The sequence below is a fragment of the Pleurodeles waltl genome, chromosome 11 (assembly GCF_031143425.1).
Source record: "Pleurodeles waltl isolate 20211129_DDA chromosome 11, aPleWal1.hap1.20221129, whole genome shotgun sequence".
Taxonomy (NCBI): domain Eukaryota; kingdom Metazoa; phylum Chordata; class Amphibia; order Caudata; family Salamandridae; genus Pleurodeles; species Pleurodeles waltl.
In genome coordinates, this window is record NC_090450.1 from 1025904293 (window position 1) to 1025927132 (window position 22840).

General features: G+C 49.5%; 1 protein-coding gene across 1 annotated transcript in view; it reads left to right on the forward strand.

Moving 5' to 3' along the window:
* DHX37 (DEAH-box helicase 37) overlaps nt 1-22840 on the forward strand; it is a 520920-nt gene that overhangs the window by 481371 nt on the left and 16709 nt on the right. The window contains exon 25 of the mRNA XM_069215377.1: nt 2175-2269. Coding sequence (XP_069071478.1) covers nt 2175-2269 — 95 coding nt within the window. The remainder of the gene's footprint in view (nt 1-2174; nt 2270-22840) is intronic.

Consider the following 22840-nt stretch of genomic DNA (forward strand, 5'->3'; position numbering starts at 1 on the left):
ATAGTCCTCAGTGACTACAGACAGATTGTATAGGTTAGTGGGAGTGCGGGGCCTTAATGGCAGGTCCCAGTGACTACAAATAGATTTTATAGGTTAGTGGGAGTGTTAGGGCCTTAATGGTAGGTCTCAATTACTCCAGACCGATGGAACGGGTTAGTGGGGTGAGTGTAGCTTTAATGGTAGTTCCCAGTGACTGCAAACAGATTGTATAAGTTAGTGGGAGTTTTAGGGCCTTAACGGTAGGTCCCAGTGACTGTAAGCAGATTGTATAGGTTAGTGGGAGTGTTACCTTAGTGTTATGTCCCAGTGACTGCAAACCAACTCTGTAGGTTAGTGGGAGTTTTGGGGCCTTAAGGGTAGTTTCTGATAACTGCAAACAGATTGTATAGGTTGGTCAGGTGAGTGTAGCCTTAGTGTTAAGTCTCAGTGACTACAGACAGATTGTGTAGGTTAGTGGGAGTGTTGCCTCCTTAATGTTAGGCCCCAGTGTCTACAAACAGATCGTATAGATAAGTGGGAGCATTAGGGCCTTAATGGTAGGTCCCAGTCACAGCAACAGATTGAATAGGTTAGTAGGAGTGTTGGGGCCTTAATGGTAGATCACAGTGACTACAAACAAATTGTAAAGGTTAGTGGGAGTTTTGCGTTCTTAATGGTAGGCCCCTGGGATTGCAAACGGATAGTATAGGTTAGTGGGAGTGTTGGGGCCTTAATGTTAGGTCCCAGGGACTTTAGACCGATTGAATGAAATAGTAGGGTGTGGAAAGGAGCACATGGGCCTCCTCTGAAAGGCCACAAATTCCTTCCCAAACCATCATTCTTCGGAGCTGTTGGATTTGTCTTTTAAAGGACTAAATGGTGAACTGCTAACTGAGTGTGTATCTAACTGGGAGAAGCTTATACCTCTATTGCTACCCTAGCCCCCAGTGCTATGCTAAGTGAGTGTGTATCTACCCGGGAGGAGCTTGTACCTATGCTAAGTGAGTGTGTATCTACCCGGGAGGAGCTTGTACCTATGCTAAGTGAGTGTGTATCTACCCGGGAGAAGCTTGTACCTCTAATGCTACCCTACCCTCCCAATGCTATGCTATGTGAGTGCCTATCTACCTGGGAAAAGCTTGTACCTCTAATGCTACCCTAGCCCCCAATGCTATGCTAACTGAGTGTGTAACTACCCGGGAGAAGCTTGTACCTCTAATGCTACCCTAGCCCCTAATGCTATGCTAACTGAGTGTGTATCTACCCGGGAGAAGCTTGTACCTCTAATGCTACCCTACCCTCCCAATGCTACGCTACCCCCAAGCCTGCGCGCTGTGCTGACTTTGTATCTACCCAGGAGGTGCTTGTATCTCTAACACCACCCTACCCCAGCCAGTTAATAACATTGTTCATCTTTCAGCTGGTCTTCACTTGTCCTCAGTTAGTCCTACAACAGTATGGCTACACGGGACATGCAGGGAGAATCTGTTTTCAATATAGTTAGTCCTACAACAGTATGGCTGCACGGGACATGCAGGGAGAATCTGTTTTCAATAGAGCATTTAGTAGGCAAGGTTTGGTCCGGACATTCTTCATGGCAAAGAAGAAAGCAAAACAAACTGTGGACACCTCAGCGTTTGTTTACCTTCCTGCACGCATACTGGGCACACGAACATTTGATGGGACCCAAACCTCCTGCCCTCTAATACAACTTTTGTGCACCTGCTGCTTTTACTGGGCACAGAACAAAGCATGCTAATAGTTTTGCGCTGCCGAAACTTGATAGCAACTGAGAATGTATACGTTTCACTGTAGCTGGAAGCAGTGTCCTTCATCTCAAACATCCCCAAATCATAGAAGACCTAAGCGAGTCATCTGTCTTTAGTGCAGGAGATCCACAGCTCCCGCTGTGCTACATGATGGGTCTGTGATACTGGTAGGCACTCTGGCGCCCGGCATCTTCTTGCTGTTCGCACTGAACGCATATGTTTGTGAGCCCTATCATTCAGAACTACAGATTGGCATTAAATGGCTGCACAATCTGTAGTCTTTACAGATTTTCAGATAAAGGTGGCACAAGACCTGTTTCATTGGCTCATGATTGCTGCTGCCGGTGCACGACGTGTGATCTCTTGATTCTTTGGAAGTGACTCACACAGGTCCTCTTCTCACTCTCCCAATGCCTCTGTTTTCAGATCGTGTGGGCTGGCAGCTGCCTGCTGTTGAAGTAGATTATCCGGAAGGACTTGATCGCTATAAGTACTTTGCAAAGTTTTTCCTAGAAGGAAAGGTACGTTAGACTGTTATTGACTGTTTTATGTTTGTTTCATGTCTGCCTTTTTGTCTCTTATAGTACATGTAATCGAGCGAGCTCCACATCACATATGGGACTTGTGTTTTGGGGCTCTGACAGTCTGGCGCAGCAGAGTTGGGGTGGATGGTGGGATGTCTTGTCAAGCAACTGAGGTTGTGACTATAGGTCATGGTGCAGAGGAGGAGGGCCTAAGTTTGTCAGAGTGTGAAGGTTGGGAGTCTTGATCAAGCTGGAGAGATAGTGATTCTTAGTCAAACTGCTAAGGTAGTAAGTGTTTATCGAGCTGCAGAGATGGCGATTCTCGGTCAAGCTGCAGAGCTGGCGCACATGTGTTTGTGTCAAGCTGTGGAGGTGGTGCACATCTGTTTGTGTCAAGCTGCAGAGCTGAAGCTTGTGTTTGTGTCAAGCTGCAGAGCTGAAGCATGTGTTTGTGTCAAGCTGCAGAGCTGAAGCATGTGTTTGTGTCAAGCTGCAGAGCTGAAGCATGTGTTTGTGTCAAGCTGCAGAGCTGACGCACGTGTGTATGTCAAGCTGTGGAAGTGATGCACATGTGTTTGTGTCAAGCTGTGGAAATGGCGCACATGTGTTTGTGTCAAGCTGTGGAGGTGGCACACGTGTTTGTGTCAAGCTGTTGAAGTGGTTCACATCTGTGTGTGTCGAGGTGCAGACCTGGCACGCGTTTGTATCAAGCTGCAGAGCTAATGCACGTGTTTGTGTCAAGCTGTGGAGATGGTGCACATGTTTTTGTGTCAAGCTGTGGAGGTGGCGCACATGTGTTTGTGTCAAGCTGTGGAGGTGGCGCACGTGTTTGTGTCAAGCTGTGGAGTTGGTGCACGTTTTTGTGTCAAGCTGTGGAGGTGGTGCACATTTGTTTGTGTCAAGCTGTGGAGATGGCACACGTGTTTGTGTCAAGCTGTGGAGTTGGTGCACACGTTTTTGTGTCAAGCTGTGGAGTTGGTGCACATGTGCTTGTGTCAAGCTGTGGAGGTGGCGCACATGTGTTTGTGTCAACCTGTGGAGATGGTGCACGTGTTTGTGTCAAGCTGCGGAGTTGGTGCACATGTTTTTATGTCAAGCTGTGGAGGTGGCGCACATGTGTTTGTTTCAAGCTGCGGAGTTGGTGCACATGTGTTTGTGTCAAGCTGTGGAGTTGGTGCACATGTTTTTGTGTCAAGCTGTGGAGATGGTGTGCATGTTTTTGTGTCAAGCTGTGGAGGTTGCGCACATTTGTTTGTGTCAAGCTGTGGAGGTGGCGCACATGTGTTTGTGCCAAGCTGTGGAGTTGGTGCACATGTTTTTGTGTCAAGCTGTGGAGTTGGTGCACATGTGTAAGGAAATGCCTCCTTGGCATGGTTACCCCCTGACTTTTTGCCTTTGCTGATGCTATGTTTTGATTTGAAAGTGTGCTGAGGCCTGCTAACCAGGCCCCAGCACCAGTGTTCTTTCCCTAACCTGTACTTTTGTTTGCCCCCTTGATTGGCACACCCTGGCATCCAGGTAAGTCCCTTGGTACTGGTACCCCTGGTACCAAGGGCCCTGATGCCAGGGAAGGTCTCTAAGGGCTGAAGCATATCTTATGCCACCCTGGGGACCCCTCACTCAGCACAGACACACTGCTTGCCAGCTTGTGTGTGCTAGTGAGGACAAAACGAGTAAGTCGACATGGCACTCCCCTCAGGGTGCCATGCCAATCTCACACTGCCTATGCAGTATAGATAAGTCACCCCTCTAGCAGGCCTTACAGCCCTAAGGCAGGGTGCACTATACCATAGGTGAGGGCAACAGTGCATGAGCACTGTGCCCCTACAGTGTCTAAGCAAAACTTTAGACATTGTAAGTGCAGGGTAGCCATAAGAGTATATGGTCTGGGAGTCTGTCAAACACGGACTCCACAGCACCATAATGGCTACACTGAAAACTGGGAAGTTTGGTATCAAACTTCTCAGCACAATAAAAGCACACTGATGTCAGTGTACATTTTATTGTAAAATACACCCCAGAGGGCACCTTAGAGGTGCCCCCTGAAACCTTAACCAACTACCTGTGTAGGCTGACTGGTTTTAGCAGCCTGCCACACTCGAGACATGTTGCTGGCCACATGGGGAGAGTGCCTTTGTCACTCTGTGGCTAGTAACAAAGCCTGCACTGGGTGGAGATGCTTATCACCTCCCCCTTGCAGGAGCTGTAACACCTGGCGGTGAGCCTCAAAGGCTCACCCCCTTTGTTACAGCACCCCAGGGCATTTCAGCTAGTGGAGTTGCCCGCCCCCTCCGGCCACGGCCCCACTTTTGGCGGCAAGGCCGGAGGAGATAATGAGAAAAACAAGGAGGAGTCACTGGCCAGTCAGGACAGCCCCTGAGGCAACCTGAGCTGAAGTGACTCTGACTTTTAGAAATCCTCCATCTTGCAGATGGAGGATCCCCCCAATAGGGATAGGAATGTGACCCCCTCCCCTTGGGAGGAGGCACAAAGAGGGTGTAGCCACCCTCAGGGCTAGTAGCCATTGGCTACTGCCCTCCCTGACCTAAACACACCCCTAAATTCTGTATTTAGGGGCTCCCCTGAACCTAGGAACTCAGATTCCTGCAACCTAAGAAGAAGAGGACTGCTGAGCTGAAAACCCCTGCAGAGAAGACGGAGACACCAACTGCTTTGGCCCCAGCTCTACCTGCCTGTCTCCCCCCCCTTCTGAAGAAACTGCTCCAGCGACGCTTTCCCCAGGACCAGCGACCTCTGAATCCTCAGAGGACTGTCCTGCTCTAAAAGGACCAAGAAACTCCAGAGAACAGCGGCCCTGTTCACCAAAGACTGCAACTTTGTTTCCAAAGGAGCAACTTAAAGACAACTGCGTTTCCCGCCAGAAGCGTGAGACTTGCTACTCTGCACCCGACGCCCCTGGCTCGACTTGTGGAGAAACAACACTTCAGGGAGGACTCCCCGGCGACTCCGAGACTGAGAGTAACCAGAGTTGCCCCCCCTGAGCCCCCACAGCGACGCCTGCAGAGGGAATCCCGAGGCTCCCCCTGACCGCGACTGCCTGACTCCCAGATCCCGACACCTGGAAAAGACCCTGCACCCGCAGCCCCCAGGACCTGAAGGATCGGAACTCCAGTGCAGGAGTGACCCCAGGAGGCCCTCTCCCTTGCCCAGGTGGTGGCTACCCCGAGGAGCCCCCACCCTTGCTTGCCTGCATCGCTGAAGAGACCCCTTGGTCTCCCATTGATTCCAATTGAAAACCCGACGTGTGTTTGCACACTGCACCCGGCCCCCCCGTGCTGCTGAGGGTGTACTGTCTGTGCTAACTTGTGTCCCCCCCGGTGCCCTACAAAACCCCCCTGGTCTGCCCTCCGAAGACGCGGGTACTTACCTGCTGGCAGACTGGAACCGGCCCCCCCCCTTTCTCCATTGAAGCCTATGCGTTTTGGGCACCACTTTGAACTCTGCACCTGACCGGCCCCGAGCTGCTGGTGTGGTAACTTTGGGGTTGCTCTGAACCCCCAACGGTGGGCTACCTTGGACTCAAACTTGAACCCCGTAGGTGGTTTACTTACCTGCAAGAACTAACAAATACTTACCTCCCCTAGGAACTGTGAAAATTGCACTGTCTAGTTTTAAAATAGCTATATGTGTTTTATTTGAAAAGTATATATGCTATTTTGATTATTCAAAGTTCATAAAGTACTTACCTGCAATACCTTTCATTCAAAGTATTACATGTAAAATTTGAACCTGTGGTTCTTAAAATAAACTAAGAAAATATATTTTTCTATACAAAAACCTATTGGCCTGGAATTGTCTCCGAGTGTGTTTTCCTCATTTATTGCCTGTGTGTGTACAACAAATGCTTAACACTACTCCTTTGATAAGCCTACTGCTTGACCACACTACCACAAAATAGAGCATTAGTATTATCTCTTTTTGCCACTATCTTACCTCTAAGGGGAGCCCTTGGACTCTGTGCATGCTATTCCTTACTTTGAAATAGCACATACAGAGCCAACTTCCTACATTGGTGGATCAGCGGTGGGGTACAAGACTTTGCATTTGCTGGACTACTCAGCCAATACCTGATCACACGACAAATTCCAAAAATTGTCATTAGAAACTGATTTTTGCAATTTGAGCTATTTTTCTAAATTCTTAAAAGTCCTGCTAGGGCCTTGTGTTAGTCCCTGTTAGCATTTCTTTTAGAGTTTAAAAGTTTTGTGAAAGTTTGAATTAGATTCTAGAACTAGTTTTAGATTCTTAAAAAGTATTCTAACTTTTAGAAACATAATGCCTGGTGCAGATGTGAATGTGGAGGAACTCGACCTCACACCTTACCTCCATCTTAAGATGAGGGATCTAAGGTCACTCTGCAAAATAAAGAAAATCACAATTGGCTTAAGACCCTCCAAACAACAGCTCCAGGAGCTTTTGGCAGAGTTTGAAAAAGCCAACCCCTCTGAGGATGACAACCCAGAGGATGATGTTAGTGACATGGAGGAGAATTCCCACCTTCCAGTCCTAACTAGGGAACCCAGGGACCCTCAATCCCTGATTCCAACTGTGATAGTCAGAGATGCTGCTAACCTCACAGGAGGGGCCAGCACCTCTGAAATCACTGAGGATAGCCTCAGTGAAGAGGACCTCCTGCTAGCCAGAATGGCCAAAAGATTGGCTTTGGAAAGACAGATCCTAGCCATAGAAAGGGAAAGACAAGAGATGGGCCTAGGTCCCGTCAATGGTGGCAGCAACATAAATAGGGTCAGAGATTCTCCTGACATGTTGAAAATCCCTAAAGGGATTGTAACTAAATATGAAGATGGTGATGACATCACCAAATGGTTCACAGCTTTTGAGAGGGCTTGTGTAACCAGAAAAGTAAACAAATCTCACAGGGGTGCTCTCCTTTGGGAAATGTTCACTGGAAAGTGTAGGGATAGACTCCTCACACTCTCTGGAAAAGATGCAGAATCTTATGACCTCATGAAGGGAACCCTGATTGAGGGCTTTGGATTCTACACTGAGGAGTATAGGATTACATTCAGGGGGGCTCAAAAAACCTAGAGCCAGACCTGGGTTGATTTTGTGGACTACTCAGTGAAAACACTGGATGGTTGGATTCAAGGCAGTGGTGTTAATGATTATGATGGGCTGTACAATTTATTTGTGAAAGAACACCTATTGAGTAATTGTTCAAATGATAAACTGCATCAGCATCTGGTAGACCTAGGACCAATTTCTCCCCAAGAATTGGGAAAGAAGGCGGACCATTGGGTCAAGACTAGGGTGACCAAGACTTCCACAGGGGGTGACCAAAAGAAAGGGGTCACAAAGCCTCCACAGGGGAAGAGTGTTGAGACATCCAAAAACAAAACTAGTAAAGAGTCTTCTTCAGGCCCCCAAAAACCTGCACAGGAGGGTGGGCCCAGAGCCTCTTCACAAAACAATTGTGGGTACAAGGGTAAAAACTTTGATCCCAAAAAGGCCTGGTGTTGTAGCTGTACTCAGCCTGGACACCAAACTGGAGACAAGGCCTGTCCCAAGAAAAGTACCACTTCTAACTCCATTCCAGCTAACACTGGAATGGCTAGTCTCCAAGTGGGATCAACAGTGTGCCCAGAGCAAATCAGGTGTCACACTGAAGCTACATTAGGGTGGGGTGGATTTAGCCACACTGGCTGCCTGGCCTCCTAACATGCAAAAATACAGGCAGCAGCTCTTAATTAATGGGACAAGTGTAGAAGGCCTTAGGGATATAGGTGCCAGTGTCACCATGGTGACAGAGAAACTGGTTTCCCCTGGTCAATACCTGGCTGGACAAACTTATCCAGTCACCAATGCTGACAATCAAACTAAAGTACATCCCATGACTATGGTAACTTTAGAGTGGGGAGGGGTCAATGGCCTGAAACAGGTGGTGGTCTCCTCAAATATCCCAGTAGACTGTTTGCTTGGAAATGACCTGGAGTCCTCAGCATGGGCTGAGGTAGAACTGAAAACCCATGCAGCCATGCTGGGTATCCCTGAACTGGTGTGTGTCAAGACAAGGGCACAGTGCAAGGCTCAGGGTGAAAAAGTAGAGCTGGAGCCTGGAAAAAGGGCCCAGCCTACCAAGAGGAAAGGAAAGACAACTGGGAAACCAGCTGCAACACAACAACAAAAAGAGAACCTCTCTTCTCAGGAAGAAGTTCTGCCCTCTGAGGGAACTGAGCCTATGGAGTTGGATCCTTATCAGGTTGAGCTCTTAGGCCCAGGGGGACCCTCAAGGGAGCAGTTGTGTAAGGGGCAAGAAACCTGTCCCTCTCTTGAAGGCCTTAGGCAGCAAGCTGCTGAAGAGTCCAATGGCAAGAAAACTGGAACACATAAGGTCTATTGGGAAGATGGACTCCTGTACACTGAGGCAAGAGATCCCAAACCTGGTGCCACTAGGAGAGTGGTAGTGCCTCAGGAGTTCAGAGAGTTCATACTGACCTTAGCCCATGATATTCCTCTTGCTGGGCATTTGGGACAAACCAAGACGTGGGAGAGACTAGTCAACCACTTCTACTGGCCCAACATGTCCCAGAAAGTCAAGGAGTTTTGTGTCTCCTGTACCACCTGTCAAGCCAGTGGTAAGACAGGTGGACATCCAAAGGCCCCACTCATTCCACTTCCAGTGGTGGGGGTCCCCTTTGAAAGAGTGGGTGTGGACGTAGTGGGTCCACTTGAACCTCCCACAGCCTCAGGGAATATGTACATACTAGTAGTAGTGGATCATGCTACTAGATACCCTGAAGCTATTCCCCTTAGGTCGACTACTGCCCCTGCAGTAGCCAAGGCCCTCATTGGTATTTTTACCAGAGTGGGCTTACCTAAGGAGGTGGTGTCTGACAGAGGTACCAACTTCATGTCAGCATACCTGAAACACATGTGGAATGAGTGTGGAGTGACTTATAAATTCACTACACCATATCATCCACAAACTAATGGCCTTGTTGAGAGATTCAACAAGACATTAAAAGGCATGATCATGGGGCTCCCAGAAAAACTCAAAAGGAGATGGGATGTCCTCCTGCCATGTCTGCTTTTCGCTTACAGAGAGGTGCCTCAGAAGGGAGTAGAGTTCTCACCCTTTGAACTTCTGTTTGGCCACCCAGTAAGGGGACCACTAGCTCTTGTGAAAGAAGGCTGGGAGAGACCTCTTCATGAGCCTAAACAAGACATAGTGGACTATGTACTGGGCCTACGTTCAAGGATGGCAGAGTACATGGAAAAGGCAAGTAAAAACCTTGAGGCCAGCCAACAGCTCCAGAAGTTTTGGTATGACTAAAAGGCTGCAATGGTTGAATTTCAACCAGGGCAGAAAGTCTGGGTTTTGGAGCCTGTGGCTCCCAGGGCACTCCAGGACAAATGGAGTGGCCCTTACCCAGTGCTAGAAAAGAAGAGTCAGGTCACCTACCTGGTGGACCCAGGCACTAGCAGGAGCCCCAAGAGGGTGATCCATGTGAACCGCCTTAAGCTCTTCCATGATAGGGCTGATGTGAATCTGTTGATGGTAACAGATGAGGACCAGGAAGCTGAGAGTCAACCTCTCCCTGATCTCCTCTCATCAAACCCTAAGGATGGCTCCGTAGATGGAGTGATCTATTCAGACACCCTCTCTAGCCAACAGCAATCTGACTGTAGGAAAGTCCTGCAACAGTTTGCTGAGCTCTTTTCCCTAACCCCTGGTCAGACACACCTGTGTACCCATGATGTGGAGACAGCATGCCTGTCAAAAACAAAATTTTCAGACAGTCTGACCAAGTTAAGGAAAGCATCAAGGTGGAAGTCCACAAGATGCTGGAATTGGGAGTCATTGAGCACTCTGACAGCCCCTGGGCTAGCCCAGTGGTCTTAGTCCCCAAACCTCACACTAAAGATGGAAAGAGAGAAATTAGGTTTTGTGTGGACTACAGAGGACTTAATTCTGTCACCAAGACAGATGCCCATCCCATTCCAAGGGCTGATGAACTGATTGATAAATTAGGTGCTGCCAAATTCTTAAGTACCTTTGACTTAACAGCAGGGTACTGGCAAATCAAAATGGCACCTGGAGCAAAAGAAAAAACAGCATTCTCCACACCTGATGGGCATTATCAGTTTACTGTTATGCCCTTTGGTTTAAAGAATGCCCCTGCCACCTTCCAAAGGTTGGTGAATCAAGTCCTTGCTGGTTTGGACTCCTTTAGTGCAGCTTATCTTGATGATATTGCTGTCTTTAGCTCCAGCTGGCAGGAGCACCTGGTCCACCTGAAGAAGGTTTTGAAGGCTCTGCAATCAGCAGGCCTCTCTATCAAGGCATCCAAATGCCAGATAGGGCAGGGAACTGTGGTTTACTTGGGACACCTTGTAGGTGGAGGCCAAGTTCAGCCACTCCAGCCTGAGATCCAGACTATTCTGGACGGGGCAGCTCCAAAAACCCAGACTCAAGTCAGGGCATTCCTTGGCTTGACTTGGTACTACAGGAGGTTTGTGAAGGGATATGGATCCATAGTGACAGCCCTCACAGAACTTACCTCCAAGAAAATGCCCAAGAAGGTAAACTGGACTGTAGAATGCCAACAGGCCTTTGACACCCTGAAACAAGCAATGTGCACAGCACCAGTTCTAAAAGCTCCAGATTACTCCAAGCAGTTCATTGTGCAGACAGATGCCTCTGAACATGGGATAGGGGCAGTTTTGTCCCAAACAAATGATGATGGCCTTGACCAGCCTGTTGCTTTCATTAGCAGGAGGTTACTCCCCAGGGAGCAGCGTTGGAGTGCCATTGAGAGGGAGGCCTTTGCTGTGGTTTGGTCCCTGAAGAAGCTGAGCCCATACCTCTTTGGTACTCACTTTGTAGTTCAAACTGACCACAGACCTCTCAGATGGCTGATGCAAATGAAAGGTGAAAATCCAAAACTGTTGAGGTGGTCCATCTTCCTACAGGGAATGGACTTTATAGTGGAACAGAGACCTGGGACTGCCCATGCCAATGCAGATGGCCTTTCCTGGTTCTTCCACTTAGAAAATGAAGACTCTCTTGGGAAAGATTAGTCTCATCCTCTTTCGTTTGGGGGGGGGGGTTGTGTAACGAAATGCCTCCTTGGCATGGTTACCCCCTGACTTTTTGCCTTTGCTGATGCTATGTTTTGATTTGAAAGTGTGCTGAAGCCTGCTAACCAGGCCCCAGCACTAATGTTTTTTTCCCTAACCTGTACTTTTGTTTACACAATTGGCACACCCTGGCATCCAGGTAAGTCCCTTGTAACTGGTACCCCTGGTACCAAGGGCCCTGATGCCAGGGAAGGTCTCTAAGGGCTGCAGCATATCTTATGCCACCCTGGGGACCCCTCACTCAGCACAGACACACTGCTTGCCAGCTTGTGTGTGCTGGTGAGGACAAAACGAGTAAGTCGACATGGCACTCCCCTCAGGGTGCCATGCCAACCTCACACTGCCTATGCAGTATAGATAAGTCACCCCTCTAGCAGGCCTTACAGCCCTAAGGCAGGGTGCACTATACCATAGGTGAGGGCAACAGTGCATGAGCACTGTGCCCCTACAGTGTCTAAGCAAAACCTTAGACATTGTAAGTGCAGGGTAGCCATAAGAGTATATGGTCTGGGAGTCTGTCAAACACGGACTCCACTGCACCATAATGGCTACACTGAAAACTGGGAAGTTTGGTATCAAACTTCTCAGCACAATAAAAGCACACTGATGTCAGTGTACATTTTATTGTAAAATACACCCCAGAGGGCACCTTAGAGGTGCCCCCTGAAACCTTAACCAACTACCTGTGTAGGCTGACTGGTTTTAGCAGCCTGCCACACTCGAGACATGTTGCTGGCCACATGGGGAGAGTGCCTTTGTCACTCGGTGGCTAGTAACAAAGCCTGCACTGGGTGGAGATGCTTATCACCTCCCCCTTGCAGGAGCTGTAACACCTGGCGGTGAGCCTCAAAGGCTCACCCCCTTTGTTACAGCACCCCAGGGCATTTCAGCTAGTGGAGTTGCCCGCCCCCTCCGGCCACGGACCCACTTTTGGCGGCAAGGCCGGAGGAGATAATGAGAAAAACAAGGAGGAGTCACTGGCCAGTCAGGACAGCCCCTAAGGCAACCTGAGCTGAAGTGACTCTGACTTTTAGGAATCCTCCATCTTGCAGATGGAGGATCCCCCCAATAGGGATAGGAATGTGACCCCCTCCCCTTGGGAGGAGGCACAAAGAGGGTGTAGCCACCCTCAGGGCTAGTAGCCATTGGCTACTGCCCTCCCTGACCTAAACACACCCCTAAATTCTGTATTTAGGGGCTCCCCTGAACCCAGGAACTCAGATTCCTGCAACCTAAGAAGAAGAGGACTGCTGAGCTGAAAAACCCTGCAGAGAAGACGGAGACACCAACTGCTTTGGCCCCAGCTCTACCGGCCTGTCTCCCCCCCTTCTGAAGAAACTGCTCCAGCGACGCTTTCCCCAGGACCAGCGACCTCTGAATCCTCAGAGGACTGCCCTGGTCTAAAAGGACCAAGAAACTCCCGGGAACAGCGGCCCTGTTCACCAAAGACTGCAACTTTGTTTCCAAAGGAGCAACTTAAAGACAACTGCGTTTCCCGCCAGAAGCGTGAGACTTGCTACTCTGCACCCGACGCCCCCGGCTCGACTTGTGGAGAAACAACACTTCAGGGAGGACTCCCCGGCGACTCCAAGATTGTGAGTAACCAGAGTTGCCCCCCCTGAACCCCCACAGCGACGCCTGCAGAGGGAATCCCGAGGCTCCCCCTGACCGCGACTGCCTGACTCCCAGATCCCGACGCCTGGAAAAGACCCTGCACCCGCAGCCCCCAGGACCTGAAGGATCGGAACTCCAGTGCAGGAGTGACCCCCAGGAGGCCCTCTCCCTTGCCCAGGTGGTGGCTACCCCGAGGAGCCCCCCCCTTGCCTGCCTGCATCGCTGAAGAGACCCCTTGGTCTCCCATTGATTCCAATTGAAAACCCAACGTGTGTTTGCACACTGCACCCGGCCGCCCCCGTGCTGCTGAGGGTGTACTTTCTGTGCTAACTTGTGTCCCCCCGGTGCCCTACAAAACCCCCTTGGTCTGCCCTCCGAAGACGCGGGTACTTACCTGCTGGCAGACTGGAACCGCCCCCCCCCTCTCTCCATTGAAGCCTATGCGTTTTGGGCACCACTTTGAACTCTGCACCTGACCGGCCCTGAGTGTGGTAACTTTGGGGTTGCTCTGAACCCCCAACGGTGGGCTACCTTGGACCCAAACTTGAACCCAGTAGGTGGTTTACTTACCTGCAAGAACTAACAAATACTTACCTCCCCTAGGAACTGTGAAAATTGCACTGTCTAGTTTTAAAATAGCTATATGTGTTTTATTTTAAAAGTAAATATGCTATTGTGATTATTCAAAGTTCCTAAAGTACTTACCTGCAATACCTTTCATTCAAAGTATTACATGTAAAATTTGAACCTGTGGTTCTTAAAATAAACTAAGAAAATATATTTTTCTATACAAAAACCTATTGGCCTGGAATTGTCTCCGAGTGTGTGTTCCTCATTTATTGCCTGTGTGTGTACAACAAATGCTTAACACTACTCCTTTGATAAGCCTACTGCTCGACCACACTACCACAAAATAGAGCATTAGTATTATCTCTTTTTGCCACTATCTTACCTCTAAGGGGAACCCTTGGACTCTGTGCATACTATTCATTACTTTGAAATAGCACATACAGAGCCAACTTCCTACAACATGTTTTTGTGTCAAGCTGTGGAGTTGGTGCACATGTTTTTGTGTCAAGCTGTGGAGATGATGCACATGTGTTTGTGACAAGCTGTGGAGGTGGCGCACATGTGTTTGTGTCAAGCTGTGGAGGTGGCCCACATGCGTTTGTGTCAAGCTGTGGAGATGGCGCACATGTTTGTGCCAAGCTGTGGAGGTGGTCATATGTTTTTGTGTCAAGCTCTGGAGGTGGTGCACATGTTTTTGTTTCAAGCTCTGGAGGTTGGGAGTCGGTCAAGTGACAGAGGTAGTGAGTCTCGGTCAAACTGTGGTGGCAAAGTCTTGGGAATGCTGTGGTGTGGCAGATTGCAACGCGGTTGTGAATGCTGCAAGAATGTGTGGGCGAGGAGGTAGGCTATGGAGTGTTTAGGTTATGTGTAAAGAAATGGCTCCCTGTTGCAGTTACCCCCCCACTTTTTGCCTGATACTGATGCTGACTTGACTGAGAAGTGTGCTGGGACCCTGCTAACCAGGCCCCAGCACCAGTGTTCCTTCACCTAAAATGTACCATTGTATCCACAATTGGCACACCCTGGCATTCAGATAAGTCCCTTGTAACTGGTACTTCTAGTACCAAGGGCCCTGATGCCAAGGAAGGTCTCTAAGGGCTGCAGCATGTCTTATGCCACCCTGGAGACCTCTCACTCAGCACAGACACACTGCTTGCCAGCTTGTGTGTGCTAGTGAGGACAAAACGAGTAAGTCGACATGGCACTCCCCTCAGGGTGCCATGCCAGCCTCTCACTGCCTATGCAGTATAGGTAAGACACCCCTCTAGCAGGCCTTACAGCCCTAAGGCAGGGTGCACTATACCCTAGGTGAGGGTACCAGTGCATGAGCATGGTACCCCTACAGTGTCTAAACAAAACCTTAGACATTGTAAGTGCAGGGTAGCCATAAGAGTATATGGTCTGGGAGTCTGTCAAACACGAACTCCACAGCACCATAATGGCTACACTGAAAACTGGGAAGTTTGGTATCAAACTTCTCAGCACAATAAATGCACACTGATGCCAGTGTACATTTTATTGTAAAATACACCCCAGAGGGCACCTTAGAGGTGCCCCCTGAAACTTAACCGACTATCTGTGTAGGCTGACTAGTTTTAGCAGCCTGCCACAAACCGAGACATGTTGCTGGCCCCATGGGGAGAGTGCCTTTGTCACTCTGAGGCCAGTAACAAAGCCTGCACTGGGTGGAGATGCTAACACCTCCCCCAGGCAGGAATTGTCACACCTGGCGGTGAGCCTCAAAGGCTCACCTCCTTTGTGCCAACCCAGCAGGACACTCCAGCTAGTGGAGTTGCCCGCCCCCTCCGGCCAGGCCCCACTTTTGGCGGCAAGGCCGGAGAAAATAATGAGAAAAACAAGGAGTCGTCACTGGCCAGTCAGGACAGCCCCTAAGGTGTCCTGAGCTGAAGTGACTCTAACTTTTAGAAATCCTCCATCTTGCAGATGGAGGATTCCCCCAATAGGGTTAGGATCGTGACCCCCTCCCCTTGGGAGGAGGCACAAAGAGGGTGTACCCACCCTCAGGGCTAGTAGCCATTGGCTACTAACCCCCCAGACCTAAACACGCCCTTAAATTTAGTATTTAAGGGCTACCCTGAACCCTAGAAAATTAGATTCCTGCAACTACAAGAAGAAGGACTGCCTAGCTGAAAACCCCTGCAGAGGAAGACCAGAGGACGACAACTGCCTTGGCTCCAGAAACTCACCGGCCTGTCTCCTGCCTTCCAAAGATCCTGCTCCAGCGACGCCTTCCAAAGGGACCAGCGACCTCGACATCCTCTGAGGACTGCCCCTGCTTCGAAAAGACAAGAAACTCCCGAGGACAGCGGACCTGCTCCAAGAAAAGCTGCAACTTTGTTTCCAGCAGCTTTAAAGATCCCTGCAAGCTCCCCGCAAGAAGCGTGAGACTTGCAACACTGCACCCGGCGACCCCGACTCGGCTGGTGGCGATCCAACACCTCAGGAGGGACCCCAGGACTACTCTAAGACTGTGAGTACAAAAACCTGTCCCCCCTGAGCCCCCACAGCGCCACCTGCAGAGGGAATCCCGAGGCTTCCCCTGACCGCGACTCTTTGAATCCAAAGTCCCGACACCTGGGAGAGACCCTGCACCCGCAGCCCCCAGGACCTGAAGGACCGGACTTTCACTGGAGGAGTGACCCCCAGGAGCCCCTCTCCCTTGATCAAGTGGAGGTTTCCCCGAGGAACCCCCCCCTTGCCTGCCTGCAGCGCTGAAGAGATCCCGAGATCTCTCATAGACTAACACTGCGAACCCGACGCTTGTTTCTACACTGCACCCGGCCGCCCCCGCACCGCTGAGGGTGAAATTTCTGTGTGGGCTTGTGTCCCCCCCGGTGCCCTACAAAACCCCCCTGGTCTGCCCTCCGAAGACGCGGGTACTTACCTGCAAGCAGACCGGAACCGGGGCACCCCCTTCTCTCCATTCTAGCCTATGTGTTTTGGGCACCACTTTGAACTCTGCACCTGACCGGCCCTGAGCTGCTGGTGTGGTGACTTTGGGGTTGCTCTGAACCCCCAACGGTGGGCTACCTTGGACCAAGAACTAAGCCCTGTAAGTGTCTTACTTACCTGGTTAACCTAACAAATACTTACCTCCCCTAGGAACTGTGAAAATTGCACTAAGTGTCCACTTTTAAAACAGCTATTTGTGAATAACTTGAAAGGTATACATGCAATTTTGATGATTTGAAGTTCCTAAAGTACTTACCTGCAATACCTTTCGAATGAGATATTACATGTAGAATTTGAACCTGTGGTTCTTAAAATAAACTAAGAAAATATATTTTTCTATATAAAAACCTGTTGGCTGGATTTGTCTCTGAGTGTGTGTACCTCATTTATTGTCTGTGTATGTACAACAAATGCTTAACACTACTCCTTGGATAAGCCTACTGCTCGACCACACTACCACAAAATAGAGCATTAGTATTATCTATTTTTACCACTATTTTACCTCTAAGGGGAACCCTTGGACTCTGTGCATGCTATTCCTTACTTTGAAATAGCACATACAGAGCCAACTTCCTACATTGGTGGATCAGCGGTGGGGTACAAGACTTTGCATTTGCTGGACTACTCAGCCAATACCTGATCACACGACAAATTCCAAAATTGTCATTAGAAATTCATTTTTGCAATTTGAAATTTTTCTAAATTCTTAAAAGTCCTGCTAGGGCCTTGTGTGTTAAGTCCCTGTTTAGCATTGTCTTTTAGAGTTTAAAAGTTTGTTAAAGGTTTGAAATTAGATTCTAGAAACAGTTTTAGATTCTTTAAAAAGTCTTCCAACTTTTAGCAAAATAATGTCTGATACAGAGATGAATGTGGTGGAACTCGACACCACACCTTACCTCCATCTTAAGATGAGGGAGCTAAGGTCTCTCTGTAATATAAAGAAAATAACCATTGGCTCCAGACCTACCAAAATTCAGCTCCAGGAGCTGTTGGCAGAGTTTGAAAAAGCCAACCCCTCTGAGGATGACTTCACAGAGGAAGAAATTAGTGACTTGGAGGGTAATTCCCCCCTTCCAGTCCTAAATAGGGAGACCAGGGCCTCTCAAGCCCTGTCTCCAAAAATGATAGTCAGAAATGTTGCTTCCCTCACAGGAGGGTCCAGCATTTCTGAAATCACTGAGGATGCTCTCAGTGAGGATGACCCCCTGTTAGCCAGGATGGTCAAAAGATTGGCTTTGGAAAAGCAGCTCCTAGCCATAGAAAGGGAAAGAAAAGAGATGGGCCTAGGTCCCATCAATGGTGGCAGCAACTTAAATAGGGTCAGAGATTCTCCTGACATCCTAAAAATCCCCAAAGGGATTGTAACAAAATATGAAGATGGTGATGACATCACCAAATGGTTCACAGCTTTTGAGAGGGCTTGTGTAACCAGAAAAGTGAACAGATCTCACTGGGGTGCTCTCCTTTGGGAAATGTTCACTGGAAAGTGTAGAGATAGACTCCTCACACTCTCTGGAAAAGATGCAGAATCTTATGACCTCATGAAGGGTACCCTGATTGAGGGCTTTGGATTCTCCACTGAGGAGTATAGAATTAGGTTCAGGGGGGCTCAAAAATCCTCGAGCCAGACCTGGGTTGATTTTGTAGACTACTCAGTAAAAACACTAGATGGTTGGTTAACTGGAAATGAAGTGTGTGACTATGTTGGGCTTTATAATTTGTTTATGAAAGAACACATTTTAAGTAACTGCTTCAATGAAAAGTTGCATCAGTATCTGGTAGACCTAGGTCCAATTTCTCCCCAAGAATTGGGAAAGAAGGCAGACCACTGGGTCAAGACTAGGGTAACCAAAACTTCCACTGGGGGTGACCAAAAGAAAGGGGTTACAAAAACTCCCCAGGAGAAAGTGGGTAACACTAGAAACAAAGAAAAAGAGTCCTCTGTAGGCCCCCAAAAACCAGAACAGGTGGGTGGGCCCCAAGACACAACCCAAAACAAAGGTGGGTACCAGGGTAAGAACTGGGATGCCACTAAGGCATGGTGCCACAACTGTAAACAGTCTGGGCACCACACCAAGGACACTTCTTGTCCCAAAAACAAACCCCAGAACAAAATTCCTGGGGTAACCAGTGTAGCCATGGGAGATGACTCCTCAGATGAGGAGGTCTTCCTAGCCTTCAACTGGAAACAGGGCCCAACAGGTGAGTTGGAGATTCCAGAGGGAAGTAGACACTTCCACCACCTACTGGTGAATGGAATCCCAACCACTGCCCTGAGAGACACTTGTGCCAGTCACACTATTGTGCATGACAGGCTGGTGCTCTCAAACCAGTACATCCCAGGTGAGACTGCCAGGGTAAGAGTTAGCCTAGACAGGGTCACTAAGAGGCCTGTGGCTTTAGTGCCCATAGAAGTGGGTGGCACTCTTAGCTGGAGAAGGGTAGTAGTCAGTACAGACCTCCCCCTTGATTGTCTCCTTGGAAATGACTACCCAGAGGTTAGTCAGAGCTCAAGAGAGGAACTGGTCCAGTGCCAGTCCTCTCCCAAGGATTCTGGAAGTCCTGCCTCTGCAGTAAATGCAAGCAGGCCCCAGAAAAAGAAGAAAAGAAAACAGAGTAGGAGGGGTGGACAACCTTTAGCCAAGGTTACAGCAAGCCAAGGAGATTCTGCTCCAGTAGGGGAGAAGTCCAAAAATGGCCCTGATAAAGTCCAACCTGACCCACAAGAAGTCCTGGCTAGTCAGGCAACTGTTAAACCTGAGTGGGTGGCTCCTCAGCTAACAGAAGAAAGAGTGGAAGAAGGGTGTTTACTACAAGATGTGGTAACCCCCCACTCCAATACAGCAGACAGGCAACCTGAACCCAAAGAAGCCTGTAACTTAGCCCCTTCCCTTTTAGGTGAAGAGCTAAAGGTGTGGTTCTGGGCACTGACAGCTGTCAGTGGCCTCTGCTGGGTGTTAGCCTTTATGGCTGCACTATCCTTAGCATGGTGGTCTGACCCCATGCCAAATAGCAAGTTAGGCCCCCTGACCCTATTGGTCATGGTGGGGTTACTCCAGCTCTGGGTAACCTCTATGGGTAAGCTAGGGGTAACCCTGGCCAAGATAAGATTAGCAGAGGTGGATACCTCTAAACCCAAAATAAAAAGAATGGGTGGAGACATTGAAGAGGCAGACAAGAGGCAATTCAGACTAGGTCCGATCACTGTGGAAGTGGGTCAGTTCCCCAAAGGGAATGACCTGAACAGAAGGATGTAAGGCAGAGTAGGCCCTGCAACTAACCAGCCTATTTCTCCTACTCTTCCTCGCCTGACAGACTAGGAAGACTCTCCCAGCTTGGGCTGAGTCTCCTGGCCTGTGGGCTGGGGGGGGCTTGTGTAAAGAAATGGCTCCCTGTTGCAGTTACCCCCCACTTTTTGCCTGATACTGATGCTGACTTGACTGAGAAGTGTGCTGGGACCCTGCTAACCAGGCCCCAGCACCAGTGTTCTTTCCCTAACCTGTACTTTTGTATCCACAATTGGCAGACCCTGGCATCCAGATAAGTCCCTTGTAACTGGTACTTCTAGTACCAAGGGCCCTGATGCCAAGGAAGGTCTCTAAGGGCTGCAGCATGTCTTATGCCACCCTGGAGACCTCTCACTCAGCACAGACACACTGCTTGCCAGCTTGTGTGTGCTAGTGAGGACAAAACGAGTAAGTCGACATGGCACTCCCCTCAGGGTGCCATGCCAGCCTCTCACTGCCTATGCAGTATAGGTAAGACACCCCTCTAGCAGGCCTTACAGCCCTAAGGCAGGGTGCACTATACCATAGGTGAGGGTACCAGTGCATGAGCATGGTACCCCTACAGTGTCTAAACAAAACCTTAGACATTGTAAGTGCAGGGTAGCCATAAGAGTATATGGTCTGGGAGTCTGTCAAACACGAACTCCACAGCACCATAATGGCTACACTGAAAACTGGGAAGTTTGGTATCAAACTTCTCAGCACAATAAATGCACACTGATACCAGTGTACATTTTATTGCAAAATACACCCCAGAGGGCACCTTAGAGGTGCCCCCTGAAACTTAACCGCCTGTCTGTGTAGGCTGACTAGTTCCAGCAGCCTGCCACACCAGAGACATGTTGCTGGCCCCATGGGGAGAGTGCCTTTGTCACTCTGAGGCCAGTAACAAAGCCTGCACTGGGTGGAGATGCTAACACCTCCCCCAGGCAGGAGCTGTGACACCTGGCGGTGAGCCTCAAAGGCTCACCCCTTTGTCACAGCCCAGCAGGGCACTCCAGCTTAGTGGAGTTGCCCGCCCCCTCCGGCCACGGCCCCCACTTTTGGCGGCAAGGCTGGAGGGAACAAAGAAAGCAACAAGGAGGAGTCACTGGCCAGTCAGGACAGCCCCTAAGGTGTCCTGAGCTGAGGTGACTCTGACTTTTAGAAATCCTCCATCTTGCAGATGGAGGATTCCCCCAATAGGGTTAGGATTGTGTCCCCCTCCCCTTGGGAGGAGGCACAAAGAGGGTGTACCCACCCTCAGGGCTAGTAGCCATTGGCTACTAACCCCCCAGACCTAAACACGCCCTTAAATTTAGTATTTAAGGGCTACCCTGAACCCTAGAAAATTAGATTCCTGCAACTACAAGAAGAAGGACTGCCTAGCTGAAAACCCCTGCAGAGGAAGACCAGAAGACGACAACTGCCTTGGCTCCAGAAACTCACCGGCCTGTCTCCTGCCTTCCAAAGATCCTGCTCCAGCGACGCCTTCCAAAGGGACCAGCGACCTCGACATCCTCTGAGGACTGCCCCTGCTTCGAAAAGACAAGAAACTCCCGAGGACAGCGGACCTGCTCCAAGAAAAGCTGCAACTTTGTTTCCAGCAGCTTTAAAGAACCCTGCAAGCTCCCCGCAAGAAGCGTGAGACTTGCAACACTGCACCCGGCGACCCCGACTCGGCTGGTGGCGATCCAACACCTCAGGAGGGACCCCAGGACTACTCTAAGACTGTGAGTACAAAAACCTGTCCCCCCTGAACCCCCACAGCGCCGCCTGCAGAGGGAATCCCGAGGCTTCCCCTGACCGCGACTCTTTGAACCTAAAGTCCCGACGCCTGGGAGAGACCCTGCACCCGCAGCCCCCAGGACCTGAAGGACCGGACTTTCACTGGAGAAGTGACCCCCAGGAGTCCCTCTCCCTTGCCCAAGTGGAGGTTTCCCCGAGGAATCCCCCCCTTGCCTGCCTGCAGCGCTGAAGAGATCCCGAGATCTCTCATAGACTAACATTGAAAACCCGACGCTTGTTCTACACTGCACCCGGCCGCCCCCGCGCTGCTGAGGGTGAAATTTATGTGTGGACTTGTGTCCCCCCCGGTGCCCTACAAAACCCCCCTGGTCTGCCCTCCGAAGACGCGGGTACTTACCTGCAAGCAGACCGGAACCGGGGCACCCCCTTCTCTCCATTCTAGCCTATGTGTTTTGGGCACCACTTTGAACTCTGCACCTGACCGGCCCTGAGCTGCTGGTGTGGTGACTTTGGGGTTGCTCTGAACCCCCAACGGTGGGTTACCTTGGACCAAGAACTAAGCCCTGTAAGTGTCTTACTTACCTGGTTAACCTAACAAATACTTACCTCCCCTAGGAACTGTGAAAATTGCACTAAGTGTCCACTTTTAAAACAGCTATCTGTGAATAACTTGAAAAGTATACATGCAATTTTGATGATTTGAAGTTCCTAAAGTACTTACCTGCAATACCTTTCGAATGAGATATTACATGTAGAATTTGAACCTGTGGTTCTTAAAATAAACTAAGAAAAGATATTTTTCTATATAAAAACCTATTGGCTGGATTTGTCTCTGAGTGTGTGTACCTCATTTATTGTCTATGTGTATGTACAACAAATGCTTAACACTACTCCTTGGATAAGCCTACTGCTCGACCACACTACCACAAAATAGAGCATTAGTATTATCTATTTTTACCACTATTTTACCTCTAAGGGGAACCCTTGGACTCTGTGCATGCTATTCCTTACTTTGAAATAGCACATACAGAGCCAACTTCCTACATTATGGCTGTGGGGGTGGTGAATTGTGAGCAGCCTACAGAGGTGGTCAGGCTGCCAGTCTGAGATAGGCTGTGGTTAGTTTTGTTTCATGATGCTACTCTTAAAACAAGACTATACCTAAGAGCTTAACCTTGAGAACTGGTAATGGGAGAGCATTCATAGCAGGGAGGCATAATGCACTGTCAATGTGATCTCTTTTTCCAAACACCAAGAGTTTGGTTTTGTGCAA